The sequence below is a fragment of the Nicotiana tabacum genome, chromosome 7 (assembly GCF_000715075.1).
Source record: "Nicotiana tabacum cultivar K326 chromosome 7, ASM71507v2, whole genome shotgun sequence".
Lineage (NCBI taxonomy): Eukaryota > Viridiplantae > Streptophyta > Magnoliopsida > Solanales > Solanaceae > Nicotiana > Nicotiana tabacum.
Genome location: NC_134086.1, coordinates 170,297,005 through 170,312,012, shown reverse-complemented (window position 1 = coordinate 170,312,012; position 15,008 = coordinate 170,297,005). Strand labels below are relative to the sequence as shown.

The 15,008-nt window shown below is 36.4% G+C and overlaps 1 protein-coding gene across 1 annotated transcript; it reads left to right on the top strand.

Annotated features, from left to right (window-relative positions):
• The first annotated feature begins 647 nt into the window (after positions 1–647).
• LOC107820951 (presequence protease 1, chloroplastic/mitochondrial) lies at positions 648–14,091 on the top strand. Its single transcript, XM_016647317.2, has 19 exons — positions 648–1,179; positions 1,272–1,455; positions 1,729–1,903; positions 1,984–2,116; positions 2,315–2,385; positions 3,043–3,126; positions 5,310–5,400; positions 6,585–7,105; positions 7,211–7,375; positions 7,459–7,677; positions 7,764–7,891; positions 9,762–9,951; positions 11,199–11,282; positions 11,374–11,471; positions 11,757–12,021; positions 12,117–12,279; positions 12,365–12,545; positions 13,106–13,177; positions 13,678–14,091. Exons 1-19 carry the CDS (start codon positions 750–752, stop codon positions 13,817–13,819), a joined length of 3,396 nt encoding a protein of 1,131 aa, XP_016502803.2. The 5' UTR covers positions 648–749; the 3' UTR covers positions 13,820–14,091.
• Positions 14,092–15,008: the final 917 nt, after the last annotated feature.

Here is a 15,008-nt window from a genome sequence, read left to right as displayed (position 1 = left end):
CTGGTTAACACTTACAACTGGTTTAAGGTAATAAGACGAGAAGTAAATCAATGGACATGCGTCAAATTACCAGAAAGAGACATCAAACAAGTTACGGAAAGCATACAAAGGAAGCATTGGAAGAAGTGTAAGAAGGAGCTGGCAGCTACAGTATATCGACCTTTAATATATCTCACTTGGCGAGCTAGAAACTGAAAATTGTTTAGACGCATAAATGTACATATAGAAGAGGTGGTATTACAGATTAGGAAGGAGATTGCAGAAAAAGTAGATATTACTAGGAATTCAAAAAGAGCCAGTAAATGTAGAAAATTCGTGCAACAATTACTTTGTAATGAGATACCAATATTTTTGTTGGAGGCCTTTCTCTTGCACACAGAAGGAGGATACTCTTTATTTGTAATGGTTTTTGGAGTTAACGATAATTGACAATTGTCACAAAAAAATGGATATAGATTGCTCCCAAAAGGAATTTTTATATATTTTAAAGCTACATAAAAGTTAATATTCCTATAATAATTAGTAATTCAAGATTTTACAAAGATACCTGAGAAAATTGTGATTAGAGAGTTTTTTTTTTTTTTTTGACTTTTTTCTAATAGATGGAGCGACTTTTTTATAAAGTAGTATTAGAATTAGTCATAGAAAATCTCTGTTACTTGAATTGAGGAACAAGTAACAAGGGGTTATAGCTGCTTTAGTTTTTCCTCTTTCTAAATGGGAGGTAGGAGAGCTTGCTAAATGGCCTAATGGCTCTCCACAAAATTATTTTGGAACGCACCAAATTCATTTTTGACCGTTCACCACTAAAACCCCTTCGTCGATATTTCTATAATACTAATAAAATTTCCCTCCTTACCAAAACCCCATCTTCACACACAACGCGCACACTTCACCTTTCTCCTCATCTTCACTCCTCTCCAACAATGGAGAAGGCGGTTTTACTACGCTCTCTGTCATCCACTTCCACGCTCGCCTTCTCTAGAATATTCTCACGCTCTTCACACCGACTCGCTTCTTACTCTGCTAAACGACATCGCTTACTCCAGAACCTTTACCGCCGGCGTTCACTTATCCGGAGCAACGGTCGTCTCCTATCGCCTTCGCTTGACTTGAAAAGACAGTTTTACCCTCTCTCAGTTCGAGCCATCGCCACTTCCGCCCCTCAATCCTCTCAAGGTACTCCCTTGCTCGCTAACTAATTTGACTCTTTATTATCTAGTAGCCTGTTATTGATTTTGTATGTTAAATTTGTGCTTTTTACTTGTCAGAGTTTCTTGGTGCTGATGATGAAGTTGCTGAGAAATATGGGTTCGAGAAAGTATCCGAGCAGTTTATTGATGAGTGTAAATCTAAAGCTGTTTTGTACAAACACAAGAAAACCGGCGCTGAAATAATGTCGGTGTCCAATGACGATGAGAATAAAGTCTTTGGCATTGTCTTCCGGACTCCTCCGTAAGTTTTTCTTAGTCTAATAGTTTATGGTCATTATGTTTACCATATGTCAATTTAGTTGTACCCTATCTAATCGGTTTAGCATGGTATTTGACTGTAAAATTACTGCAAAAATCAGTTTTTTCACAGGTTCTTTATCTTTTAGAGTAATTAAACAAATCAGTACAAAGCAAGGGCTGCTCACCAATGGAAAATGAGATTTTGATAAATTCGTTTGTTGTTTTCTTTATGGAAAACGAGCAGGCTGTGACATATTAGTTTTTGTTAATGCAGGAAAGATTCTACTGGTATTCCTCATATACTGGAACATAGTGTACTTTGTGGTTCAAGGAAGTATCCGTTGAAAGAGCCCTTTGTTGAACTGTTGAAGGGAAGCTTGAATACTTTTTTGAATGCTTTCACATATCCAGATAGGACATGTTATCCTGTGGCGTCCACAAATGCAAAGGTCAGGAAAGCATTACACGTTGAACATCATTAGGGAATTTAAGTTTGCCTTTATCTAAAAATATGCTTATTTCCAAACAGGATTTCTACAACCTGGTTGACGTATACTTAGATGCTGTCTTTTTCCCTAAATGTGTGGAGGATTTCCAAACATTTCAACAAGAGGGTTGGCATTATGAACTGAATGACCCCTCAGATGACATAACTTTTAAAGGTATCCTCCCTTAAATCATGTTTTTTGTTTGTTTCCTTTTCTCTCCTGTGATGACTTCTTTTTCTTGTGCTTTTATCAATGTTCTGCTGTAGTGTCTTTGAACAAAGTTTAATGTCTTCGACTTTGATCCCTACGGATAGTGGCGCATCTGCAGCTTGTCCCTGCATATCTTACAAAAGCTTTTATGTAAAACTTCAGGGGTTGTGTTCAATGAGATGAAGGGAGTTTATTCTCAGCCTGATAATCTACTAGGCCGAACTTCCCAGCAGGTATGGATGTCACACTTATGGGGTTTCTCTCTGAATTAAGGTAGCCATCAAGCATTTGTAAGGGCTGGCAATCTGATTAATTGTTTGAATGTTCTTATTTCTTTGTGTGTATGTGCATAGGATTACTTGTGTTATTGCTGACTGTTTATATTAGATATAACAATTTATATTGGTTGGATATAACTGATGATAATGTACTTTAGAATTGCTCTTGATGAATGCAATAAAGGGCTCATTGGAGTAGTTAATATCTTATCACATATCAAGCATGTAATCACTATAGATGCTAACAAGGTTTAGAGCCTAAAGGCCAAAAATAATTTAGTGCATGAGCTCAACAAATTTAGTGGAAGCAGAAGGATAAATAACATTGAATAACTGAATGTGTTTAAAGAAAATTCTTTGTGCATACAAGGTGAAGTACTTTATTAATTTTGTATTGTCATATTTACTAAAAGGTTTTGACTTGAAAATAGATTATTGGTTTGCTAAATCTTGTGACAATTTAATAAGCTACGTCACAAAGATGTGTACATGGCTTATAATTTATGGTTCTTTACTCAATAGTTAATTTCATGGGTTTCTTCCAGACAATAAAAGTAGTGTTATACTCTACCTGGCTATTGTTTTATAAGTAGTGTCCTATGTCTTCTGCAGGCACTTTTTCCTGATAATACCTATGGTGTTGACAGTGGCGGTGACCCACGAGTAATTCCTAGCCTTTCTTTTGAGGAATTTAAGGTTGGTAGTCTCTTTCACATTAGTTTGTTTGTTCACGGATTATATACTTCAACAAATTCAACAAGTTTTTGTTTATTACACTGCTAATACTGCTAATCATCGTGGTTTAATCACATTACTTATTTTCCTTATTTAAAAAATCATCATGGTTTAATTATGTCAATTCCTGGATTCTTCCCATTACTTCATAGTATTTCCCAATGTTTCTTGTCATGCTTGTTGTGAGGTGTTATAGTTGAATTTGAATGTTCTTTAAAACTGTGGGAATTGTTTGTGGTTGTGTTGCATGCTTCACGTATACATATGTTCCATGGATGTATATGTCAGCCCGAATTTTCATGTGTAAAGAGAAGACTTGAGCATCTATCTTTTGGTGATTGAGAATCATTATGTTATCTGGTTAACTGGCATCTTGTAGCTTCCGAAATAAATCTATAAGCTAGAAGTTAGATTTATACTGTTGCCGTTTTCGGAAAAAAAGCTAGAAGCTAGATTTATGATGTTCAATGGATTCACTCTTGCTTACAAGTTATACAAAAGCTTGTACATGCTCTATGCTAAGTTGCTCCGACACGCCAGTTTAGGTGCCGCACCCATGTCGACACGACACTAGTATGGGTGTGGGTATGGGATCTGTACCGGATATGGTCAAACAATTTTGGGTACTTTGACCACGACGGACGGAAAAATTCGATACGAGATACAATTTGATTCTTGAAATCAGAACCAAAACTAGGATAAATTTGAAGAAAATAACATACTTTATCCAGGAAATCTATCATTTACTTATCTACAACTTGAGAATAAAAAAAAAATTCCCCATTTTATCTCATAATTTAGAGATATTTTTATATTTTTGAATTACTTTTAGCCGGATCCTCGCACCCGTACTAGGATCCGTATCCCGGAATCTTAGAATTTACATCTCAAAGGATCCGACCTCTAGATCCACACCCGTGTCCTAGCAACTTAGGCTTTATGCACAATTAATGGCCATTATATTTGTGATTATCATCAATCATTCTATAATCAAGTGGTCAGACTCAGATGTGGTTGTTCTTCCATCATACTGTTGTCCTATTGCTTTCATTGGTTTGGAGTACCTAGTCAGAAATTAGAGACCCTATAGATCCTGGGCTTTAATCTTTAAGGGGAGAACCGTAAGGTTGTCATATGAAGTACTTAGTGACATTCTTTGGGCCACACAAGGTAGAAATATCCACTCAAATATTCGTTGGAGCTCTTAGAAGGATCACTATTGTTAAAGGCATGCTTAAACCTTGATATCAGGTGTAGTAAAAGTTGGTTTAGTAGGTTATGGTTGATTGCTAGAATGTTAAGTGTTGGTATTAGATTGTAGTCATAAATATTAGGAGAGTTAAGTTCTTAAATTGGTATTGTCCTACACTGGAGAATATCATATTTATTGTGTTTGACACCAATACATAGGTATCTTGTATTCATTTAGAATCTTCTTTTCTTTCATACACAGTTCTAGAATTTCTTCGATCTTTGAAGAGATTTAAGTAGTTTTCGGCTATCGGTGAATGCTACTTTCTGGCCAAAGTGTTACCACTCTTTCTCTTTCTGGTGACCGATTTGGTGGCACCTTACCTCTTCTTCAGTGACCATCCGTTCCAGTCAATTTAATGACATTAACCTTCCGCAAAATTTCGACAACCAAGGCATTTTCCTGCGAGGTTCCGGTGGTGACTTTCACGCAAGTTTCGTGGCTGCATTTATGTTTCTAAAATAAGTAAATTCAAGTTGGTTTCTCGACCTAGAGTTTAGAGGGGCTTGTTAGAATCTTTAGTGTTATTCTTAAAATGTTAGTATTAAATTATTGAGAGAGTTAAGTCCTTAAATTGGATGTTGTTACACATTGAACAAATGTTGTGTATTGTACTTGAGCCCTATATATTGGTGCGCCAAGCCCCAAGGAAAGAAGATGCACAATGATGCACTGCAATTTTATCAATGAAATGATGAATATCTACTAATATAGGTTGGTGATGCATCAATAGATCTTCTTACTGTGTTTCAAACTACACTTGGTACATGGTATTGCTGGCACTAGGGAGAGCAGTCGTGACTATTATCTAACATATCTGTTTGAAATTCTACTACTAAAATTGGTTAGCCTCTTAGCGTGACTGGTGTTTTCTGTGTCTATATGTTTGCAGGATTTCCATAGGAAATTTTACCATCCCAGCAATTCAAGGATATGGTTTTATGGAGATGATGACCCAAATGAACGTCTGCGGATCTTAAGTGGTACTTATTCATTTCTCTTATAATTTCAGATGAACATGAATGGTGTTAATTTATATGTTATGCCTATACTTGGGAATCCTTCTTGAATGAGTGGTTTGGCTCGGATATTCATTACTCTATGTACTTCTTGGATGTCTTAGAGGAAATGTGTATTTAACAAAATCGTTAACGTGCCAATGTCAGAAACTTTCCCTACACCAATCAGAGGCTGTGATAAAGTATAGATGAGTGTTGCTTGTTTTTTGAAAATTTAGGGGAAGCTACATCTATTAGAGGCCTTGTTATATTTTATGCACATAGCTCAACAGCACATGGACATCATGACACAAAACGTTAGAAATTATCATGACACAAAATATTAGAATTTGGAGGGATGACACATTTTACATTATTTATTTTGTGCATATAATTTCTTGTACAACCAAGATTAACAAGGACACACTGGAAGAAACATTTGTAACTTCAAAAGGTAATGAAAAGCACATTGCAAGAATTTGCTCAATGTTAAGTAATCAAACATATGAAACTTAATTTCAGAAGTCCAGTAAAATGCAAAAATATCATGTCATGTGTATTGTTGTAGGTTCTCTACTTGCATACGGGAGGTTTTTCCCATTATTAATTAAGTTATTTACCTTATAAAAAAAAGCATGTCATGCGTATGGAAACATAACATAAAACAGGGAAACGTGTAGCATAGAACAAGCGGCACAATTTATGCCAAAGGAAACTACTTCCAAATTTTCTTTTTAGATGTATTTTGCGTCCCAAGCTCCAATGTTCTATTTAGTTTGTTATGTGTCCCATTGTTAACTGTGTACATGGATTTTCACAATTTTATTAATCCTCAGATGTTATGTATATATAGGTAATGTCAGTCATCAGACCCCTCTGTAGTCAGCAATTTGTTTCTGAGTTCTTTTGTTTCCTTTATTTTTCCCTTTGTTTTGTGTCAAGTCAAATGAAGTTTCCAAAAAAATATAATTGCTACTTGGAGGCTCGCTTTCTGTACCTTTGTTGGAATTTATGTGTTCTTGTGTATATGCTTACTTTTCCAACTTTTGTTCTTTGTTCTCTTTTGAAAATTTACATGGTATCAGCTGCATTCATTCTATCCAGTAATGACTTCAATTTTAAAACTCTGGCACATCTCATGTTCCTATAATATGTGTGATTGTGTGCAGAGTATTTGAACATGTTTGATGCCAGTTCAGCTCCTCATGAATCAAGAGTTGAACCACAGAAACTATTTTCTGAGCCGGTCAGGATCGTAGAAAAATATCCTGTTGGAGAAGATGGGGACCTGAAAAAGAAGCACATGGTATGCCTTAATTGGCTTCTATCTGACAAGCCACTGGATTTGGAAACTGAGCTTGCCCTAGGTTTTTTGGATCATCTGCTTTTGGGGACTCCAGCTTCTCCCTTGAGGAAGATCTTGCTAGAAAGTGGTCTAGGAGATGCTATTGTTGGTGGAGGGATTGAGGATGAGCTCCTTCAGCCTCAGTTTAGCATTGGGTTGAAGGGTGTTGCTGAAGAGAACATTCAGAAGATTGAAGAATTGGTCATGAGTACTCTAGAAGGCTTAGCTGAGAAAGGTTTTGATTCAGATGCTGTTGAGGCATCAATGAATACAATTGAGTTTTCTCTTAGAGAAAATAACACTGGCTCATTCCCTCGTGGTTTAGCGTTGATGCTCCGCTCTATTGTATGAAGAAACTCTCATTAACTCTATCATTTGTCTTGATACTTTCTTTTTTCCTTTCTCCAACAAAGAATGAGTTATGTTTTTTCGGTGTGATGTTTCATTCAGGGTAAATGGATTTATGACATGGATCCATTTGAACCACTTAAGTATCAGAAACCCCTTGAGGCCCTGAAAGCCAGAATAGCTAAGGAAGGCTCCAAAGCTGTTTTTGCTCCTTTGATAGACCAATACATCTTGAGAAATCCACACCGTGTAACGGTTGAGATGCAGGTTATCATCATTGATGCTGACATCCTTTCTTTGACAAAATATAATTTTATGTGTCTGTTAAATACGAGTGTTGTTTTCTTCAGCCTGACCCAAAGAAGGCTTCTCGTGAGGAAGAAATAGAAAAAGAAACGTTGGATAAAGTTAAAGCAAGCATGACCCAAGAGGATCTTGCTGAGCTGGCTCGGGCAACACACGAGCTACGGTTAAAGCAAGAAACTCCTGACCCGCCAGAAGCCCTAAAGAGTGTGCCCAGCCTCTCTCTACAAGATATTCCTCGAGAACCTACACATGTTCCAACAGAGGTAATAACTGCCTACCTTTTTTTCTTTGCTTTAATTCTGTTATATGAGTTCCATTTTGGTTTGACTTGTTGGGCTTTTGATTGTAGGTAGGAGACATCAACGGGGTAAAAATTTTGAGGCATGACCTCTTCACGAACGATGTTCTTTATGCTGAAGTTGTCTTCAACATGAGCTCATTGAAGCAAGAGCTGCTACCGTTGGTCCCACTTTTCTGGTAATATGTTCCCCTGAACTGCTTAGATATTAATGTGCGGCGCCCCTGCCTCAAAAAGAAAATGATGAAAGAGAATTTTCTAATAGTGAAGTGAAACAAACTAAGTGGAAATAAATGGACTTAGAATCCATAGTCTGTGGCGTATTGAAGTTACACTCATGAAGGCCTTCGCTGGACCAGTAGTTGCATTCTCATAATCTTTTCTTATGTTATTTGAACTTGAGATGTTTTATAGGCTTCTTTGGTTCCTTGGGTTGTAGGAAATACATCTACTTCCTGTACAGTCATTGCCATCTTCAAGCATTTTGATGGTCCTTATTCTTGGTATTTTCGGTGCTATGCCTGCATGATCAGATTGCATCTGTCCATTCTAGCACAAATAGGTTCTAGTGACTTAGGTGTTTCCCTGTGTAGCTTAGGCATGATAAAACTTAGGTTACAGATCCTGAAGAAGAATGTTCTTCACTTATGGATATCTGTCCTTTTTAGTTTCTTTGTTCATATTCTAGTCCTTTCCTAGTATCTCCAACTAGTTGGGAACTGTTCTGAGGGGCTGAGACGGGCAACTTTTATTGCACGGGTTACTGAAGAAAGAGCTAAATATCCTACATACAGGAGTCTCGTTTTTCCTATGCCAAGGATTGCCTTTTATTCTGGTTTCTCCAAAATCTGCACAGGAAACATGATTGGGTTGTGAAAATGCAGTCCCTGCATGTCGTTTTTCTTTTTGGTGGGAAACCACTATGGCGTTATTTAATACACACACCATATTTGCAACCTGGCATATTAGCAACACGTCATATAGACATAATTGGACTAAGATTGTCTTTGACACACTTGCATTAGGTCCAGTGTCCACTAGAAGTTTTTTAATTTTGTTAGAGATTTGTATGTGAGGAAGTGGTGCCTTGGTGCAATGGTAAGAGTTGTCAGTGTAATCAGGAGGTCACGGGTTCAAGCTTGGAAATAGACTTTTGCCGAAATGTAAGGTAAGATTACATATAATTAAACTGATATAGTGTGATCCTTGGTCCCACGCATATTGGGAGCTTAGTATGCAGGAGAACCCTCTTAGAGATTTGTATGTGGGTATAGGGATAAGTGTTGGGTTTAGAAAATCTTTCATTTTAGAGAACTCGTAATTTGTCTTAAATGACAACTCATCGAGTATTGGTACAAAATGGACATAAATAGAGTAGAATGGATTTAAACATACATATAGCTGACCTTTTTTTTTCTTTTGATGAAGTGGTGTATATAGCTGACCTTAAGTAGTCTGAGATGAAGGCATGGTAGTACTCACCCAAGATCATGATTCAAAAAATAAAATAAAAAATGAAATAAATCGCTTCGATAAGACCCTATACTGGGAGCTATACTCATATAACTCAATTCTTGTTATTTTCCTTCTTTCTTCTCGAGAATTTGTTCAGTAGATCTGTTATGGTGGGTTTTCTTCTTCCTTCTTTTGCTGTCCCTGCATGTGAATGTGGTTTCTAGTTTCTATTGCCTGCATTATTTTGAAGCTTACATATCATATTCACAATACTCTGTAGAATGCACTTTGTGGTTTTCAAAAGCGTGTTCAGGTAGGTTAATTTTGCTTTAGAATTATTTGGCAACTATAATTTGGGTGATTGAAATCACCAAGCTGATGGTAGTGGGCTACAAGACTACAACTTCATGAGGAGCAGGGTTAGGATGATCTTAAAGGCCAATGCATCTTTTAACCATTGGAATTGGAATAAAAGTTGTGTAAATAAGTTCATACTTTGTGTATATCTTATGTGGAAAACCATCCTAGTTTTTTCTATATGAAGATGTGATATGAATTAAAGATTATTTGATTATGTGCAAAATATCTTAACAGTCAGTCTCTGCTGGAAATGGGCACAAAGGACTTAGACTTTGTGCAGTTGAACCAGTTGATTGGAAGGAAAACTGGAGGGATATCAGTCTATCCTTTCACCTCATCAGTGCGCGGCAAAGTGGAGCCATGTAGCAAGATAATTGTTCGAGGCAAAGCCATGTCACAACGTACAGATGATCTATTTAACTTGGTAAATCAGTCTCTTTGGTAATTGATAGCTCTAAATGGTTCTTGCATGCTACAGGAAACATGTTCTCATGTCGTTGTGTGAGTACAACGGGGTGGTGATGTTATGTTTCAAGGACTTTGTAGTGATGACTTTTGGAGCCAAGGACCTGTCAAGTTTGTGTTAAGTTAAACAGGAAAAGATATTTGTTAAGTTTTACTATTCATGACAAGCTTATGTGGGCTTTCCTCAAAATGATCTTGTTTGTGTAGATTTCCATCTAGTTGGTGTAACTAAGTACATTATATAATTTTTGTTTCTATTGATCAGGTACACTTTAGATTGAGAGTACTGGTCAGCTAGTACAGTGATGGTGTATGCTGTCCATGAACCTGTGCCTAGCATGTAGCTATGTGGAACTATTGGCATTTGACAGACTCCGGATTTTTGTCCTTAATTAATTTCCTTCCGTTCAAGGAAGCTAAATGATTTTTGCATTTTTCCAACATGAAATTCCCTAACTTCCCCCTTTGCATTTGTCAATTTTCTGATATATTTAGGTTTCCTATTGGTTCAGTTAATGATTCTACCTTTGACAAAGGAAAGAGGAGATGAGGGCCACACCAAGCTGTAGTGTTGTGGCAAGTGCTAGAGGACATATCTTCCTCAATTTCAAGTCTTAGGTTTAAACTTTGAATTGGCGCAAAGCATCATATTTCTCAAGGCATACTAACATGGGAAGGCGATATATTTAGGTTTCCTATTGGTTCAATTAATGATTCTACCTTTGACAAAGGAAAGAGGAGATGAGGGCCACACCAAGCTGTAGTGTTGTGGCAAGTGCTAGAGGACATATCTTCCTCATTTTCAAGTCTTAGGTTTAAACTTTGAATCGGCGCAAAGCATCATATTTCTCAAAGCATACTAACATGGGAAGGAGACAACATCATAAAGTCATAGTTTCAATTTGGCTGGAGATTTCATGTAAATCTCACTCGTGCCTGCTCTCATCCATAATGACCTCTTAATCATGCTCATAAGTATCAAACATAGTGATGTGATTTTCTTTCACATATAGTTTTCTGGTATAGATCAATTTACTTGGTAGAAAATTAGTCCAAGGTCTATTAATGGACCGTGTCTCGGTTTTATACTGTTGCTTTGTTGTTTTTTCACCTAGCTTCCCCAATTTATGATTTGAAATCATCGATCATGCTAGTACACTGAATATAAGGTAGTATGATAAAATCATTGCAATTTGCTTATTGTAGATCAACCGCGTTCTTCAAGATGTCCAACTTAATGACCATAAGCGTTTCAAGCAGTTTGTGTCTCAAAGCAGGGCCAGAATGGAGGTATGCTTTAAGTGATGGAACACTTAAGAGCTTTGGTAAATGAATTTGCACAACATATTATCTAATATTTTTAATGAACATTTGGTTCTAGAATCGACTAAGAGGCAGTGGTCATAGCATTGCTGCTTCAAGGATGGGTGCAAAGCTCAACGTTGCCGGTTGGATATCTGAACAAATGGGTGGTGTAAGGTTAGATGACTTTTGTCCCTTTATTATTGAATGACTTTGTCTAAATGATTTTTTGACAATTTTCCAATCTTCAATGGGCCTATCCCCCTGGGTACCTATGTTATAATCCTGATTGTCCAGCTTTGGTTGATGTAAATTTATCTTCTTCTGTTCTAGCTGTGTTGATTGCCATACTTTATCTGTTTCAGCTTGACTTATGTTTAAACGTCCTCCATCCACTGAAAAAAGAGAATGTAAATATTTGATACAAAATAATTACCTCTTCCTCTATTTGTGTGTTTGCAGCTACTTGGAATTTCTTAAGGGCCTTGAAGACCAAATTGAGAAGGACTGGCCCCAAATATCTTCATCCCTCGAGGAGATCCGAACATCCTTGCTTTCCAAGAATGGGTGTCTGATAAATTTGACAGCTGATGGGAAGAATCTCACCAACGCGGAGAAACATATTAGCAATTTTCTTGATTTGCTTCCTAGCACATCCTTAGTGGAGCCAGCTGCTTGGAATGCACAACTGTCTCGCTCAAATGAAGCTATTGTTGTTCCTACTCAGGTTAGCTGTCTCCTAAAGTTTTGTTCTTTGACTTGTCAGTCTGACCGTTGCACTGTCAAATTTCAGCTGATGACGTTGAGGATTCCTTCTTATAGGTGAATTATGTTGGAAAAGCAGCAAATCTATATGAAGCTGGTTATGAGCTTAAAGGCAGTGCTTATGTTATTTCTAATTATATTAGTAATACATGGCTGTGGGATCGTGTACGTGTTAGTGGTGGAGCTTATGGAGGATTTTGTGGTTTTGACACCCATTCAGGTACGTTTTGTGTTTATCTTATCTGAAGATGCATTTCCAGGTCCCAGAGTTTCTCTAGCTAACATCTTAGATTTCGGTTCACCAGGGGTATTCTCATTCTTATCATATCGAGACCCAAATTTGTTGAAGACACTTGATGTGTATGATGGAACGAGTAATTTCCTAAAAGAACTTGAAATGGATGATGACGCTCTCACAAAGGCAATTATTGGGACCATTGGAGATGTAGATGCTTACCAATTGCCCGATGCCAAAGGATACAGTAGGTAAGTGGATGATCAGGCCTATTCTGTGCTCATATTACTCTCTGAATGCAAGAACATCTTTTTATGCTTCCATTTCTCTAACAAATTAAAAGAGATACTGTATGTTAGTGAGGACCTTTAGGTAAAAGGAGAACGTGAATCCATGGAATTAAACACGTAACAAAAACAAAGAAGTACGCTGGCGAGGAACTATGCTTATATAGTGCTCTGAAGATTTATTAATTTCTTTCTGCTAGTTTTGGGTTTAAATAACTTTGTCCAGCTGTGCATACATATTTTCAGAATTATGTAAACAAAATAATTTTGGTATCCCCCCTTTTCCCTTTTAAATTGCTTGTTGACCTGTCCATGCTACTTAGTTTGTCAGTAATATTTGTTGATCTTTGTTCGGATAGTAATTTAGGTGACTCAAAGGGTGAACACCAAAAGGTAATTCACTAGGTCATGCAAGCTTTAACTGAAATTTCGTCTTACTAGCTATGTTACGTCCCTTTCCTTTTTCGTTTCTCTTGGAATGTGCTAATTGCATTGAATCTGATGATGTGAACTCATTCTCTCAGTTTATTACGATATTTACTGGGAGTATCAGAAGAAGAAAGGCAAAGGAGACGTGAAGAGATATTATCAACAAGGTAAGCGTGGTTCCAAATTCAGCTGAATTTGCTTGCATATAGAGTTGGTGTTTTTCTGTGTAGCATTGTGCTGCTGCAAACAATCTACATATTATTTTGTGGACTAGTATTTTCTATTTGATAATGTTACTATTTGCTGGTCCCTATTTGATAAGCTGTTTTATGTTTATTTCATTTTTCAGTTGATATGCCCCTTCCATTATGACAATATTTTTCGTTTTAAAGTTAGGGATGATTGGATCGTTTGACTTAGTAAATGATGAGTGAAGTATATTAAAGCATAGATAAGTTAGAATTAATGGAAGAAAACTGTTTGTCCTGTAATTCTGAATAAAGTATCAGCATACAATGTATAGAAAGATCGATATTAAATGTCTACAACATTTGCTCTGTAGTTGCAAGTATAAACCTTGTGTGTTGTCTGCTAGTTATATCAGTTTCTTACTCTTCCAAATGAGTGATAAAAAGCTTCTATTAATCATGCTTCTTTTCCTCGAAAGGCTGGATGATTTCAAGAAATTTGGAGACGTCATGGAGGCAGTTAAAGATAAAGGGGTGGTTGTCGCTGTAGCATCACCGGATGATGTTGAGGCTGCCAACAAGGAGCGTTCCAACTTCTTGCAAGTCAAGAAAGCACTGTAATATTGATCAAGTCATTTTTTAATATTAATGGAGTCAGTTTTTTTTTCCAAATAGGCATTAGACAGCAAAAATGCTTGTATACGTTTGTCTGATTATAGAATCTTCAAATCCCGGGTTAAAAGGAAAGGAAGGGCAAGAATGGAGAAGAATACCAATTCTTTTTGCTTAAGAAACAGAGCTGGTTGTATGAACTTATACTGAAGTTTGGAATGCAAAGAAATTGGCGTTCCAATATTTTTATAGTTCCAATAACCACTTAAACTTTGCATTTCCTTTTCATTGTATAATTTTCATGATCATAGTTCTTTTACAGCTTAATATATCTGATTATAAGTTACTAATAGTATTCAGCTGATGGTAGTACTATTAATTAACAGGTGATGTTTATTTAAACCCTGTATTATTTAGTAGAATTATGGGAAGGAATGAAGAAATAACTCAAATAGTGGCTCATTCAACCGTTTAAACTAAAAATAGCCGGTGAAGATATAATATATGTATAATTTGTGTATTATATGTGTATAATTGATGTATATGGCTTGAAAAGCCACTTGAATGTCAAGACAGCGCTTCTCCAATTTGTAATTTTTATGGTATAATTAAGTTTCTAGACCCCCCCCCCCCCAAAAAAAAAAATAAGTAAACTATTTTTGTAACTTTCATTTACATCTAGCGATTGTTTTGCAGACTGGTTTTACACTGACTATAAATTGATTTAATATAGTTGCCGGATTGTTATATTTAATTATAGGATGTTAGGTTCGTTGTATTACAATTTGGTTCGTGGTGTATCATTTAAACATGCGTGGTCTTGAATTTGATGAAGATAATAACCATGGCATTGGCATATACAAAATCATCTTATCCAATCTAGTTTTGTTCTTAGTGTCATATATATGCTTATAATTAATTGGCGCAATGTAATTCAAATGTATAAATTAATTCTCATCACTTAATAAGGTATGCTTATGTAATAAATAAATGAATGAACAAGTCTTGCCTTTCTTGAACTCGAAGGGTTTGTTTTAAGAACTCTTGAATTTCAATTCAATTATAAATGTAATTGCAACAAGTATAGTCTAAAAGACATTTTCTCATTTGTATGATTTCATATATGTATTGGTGCCACTTGTATTGTTATTTCCTACTGAATCTAATTGCATAATGATTAATGTAACCCCCCCCCCCC

What these genes read in the sequence shown, in the direction of transcription:
- LOC107820951 (XM_016647317.2), top strand. Translation starts at nt 750, where the DNA reads ATGGCTCTCCACAAAATTATTTTGGAACGCACCAAATTCATTTTTGAC. An exon ending in CCGTTGGTCCCACTTTTCTG is followed by an intron (nt 7,892 to 9,761) that starts GTAATATGTTCC and finishes ATATCTTAACAG; the next exon opens with TCAGTCTCTGCTGGAAATGG. An exon ending in TGGTTTTGACACCCATTCAG is followed by an intron (nt 12,280 to 12,364) that starts GTACGTTTTGTG and finishes TCGGTTCACCAG; the next exon opens with GGGTATTCTCATTCTTATCA.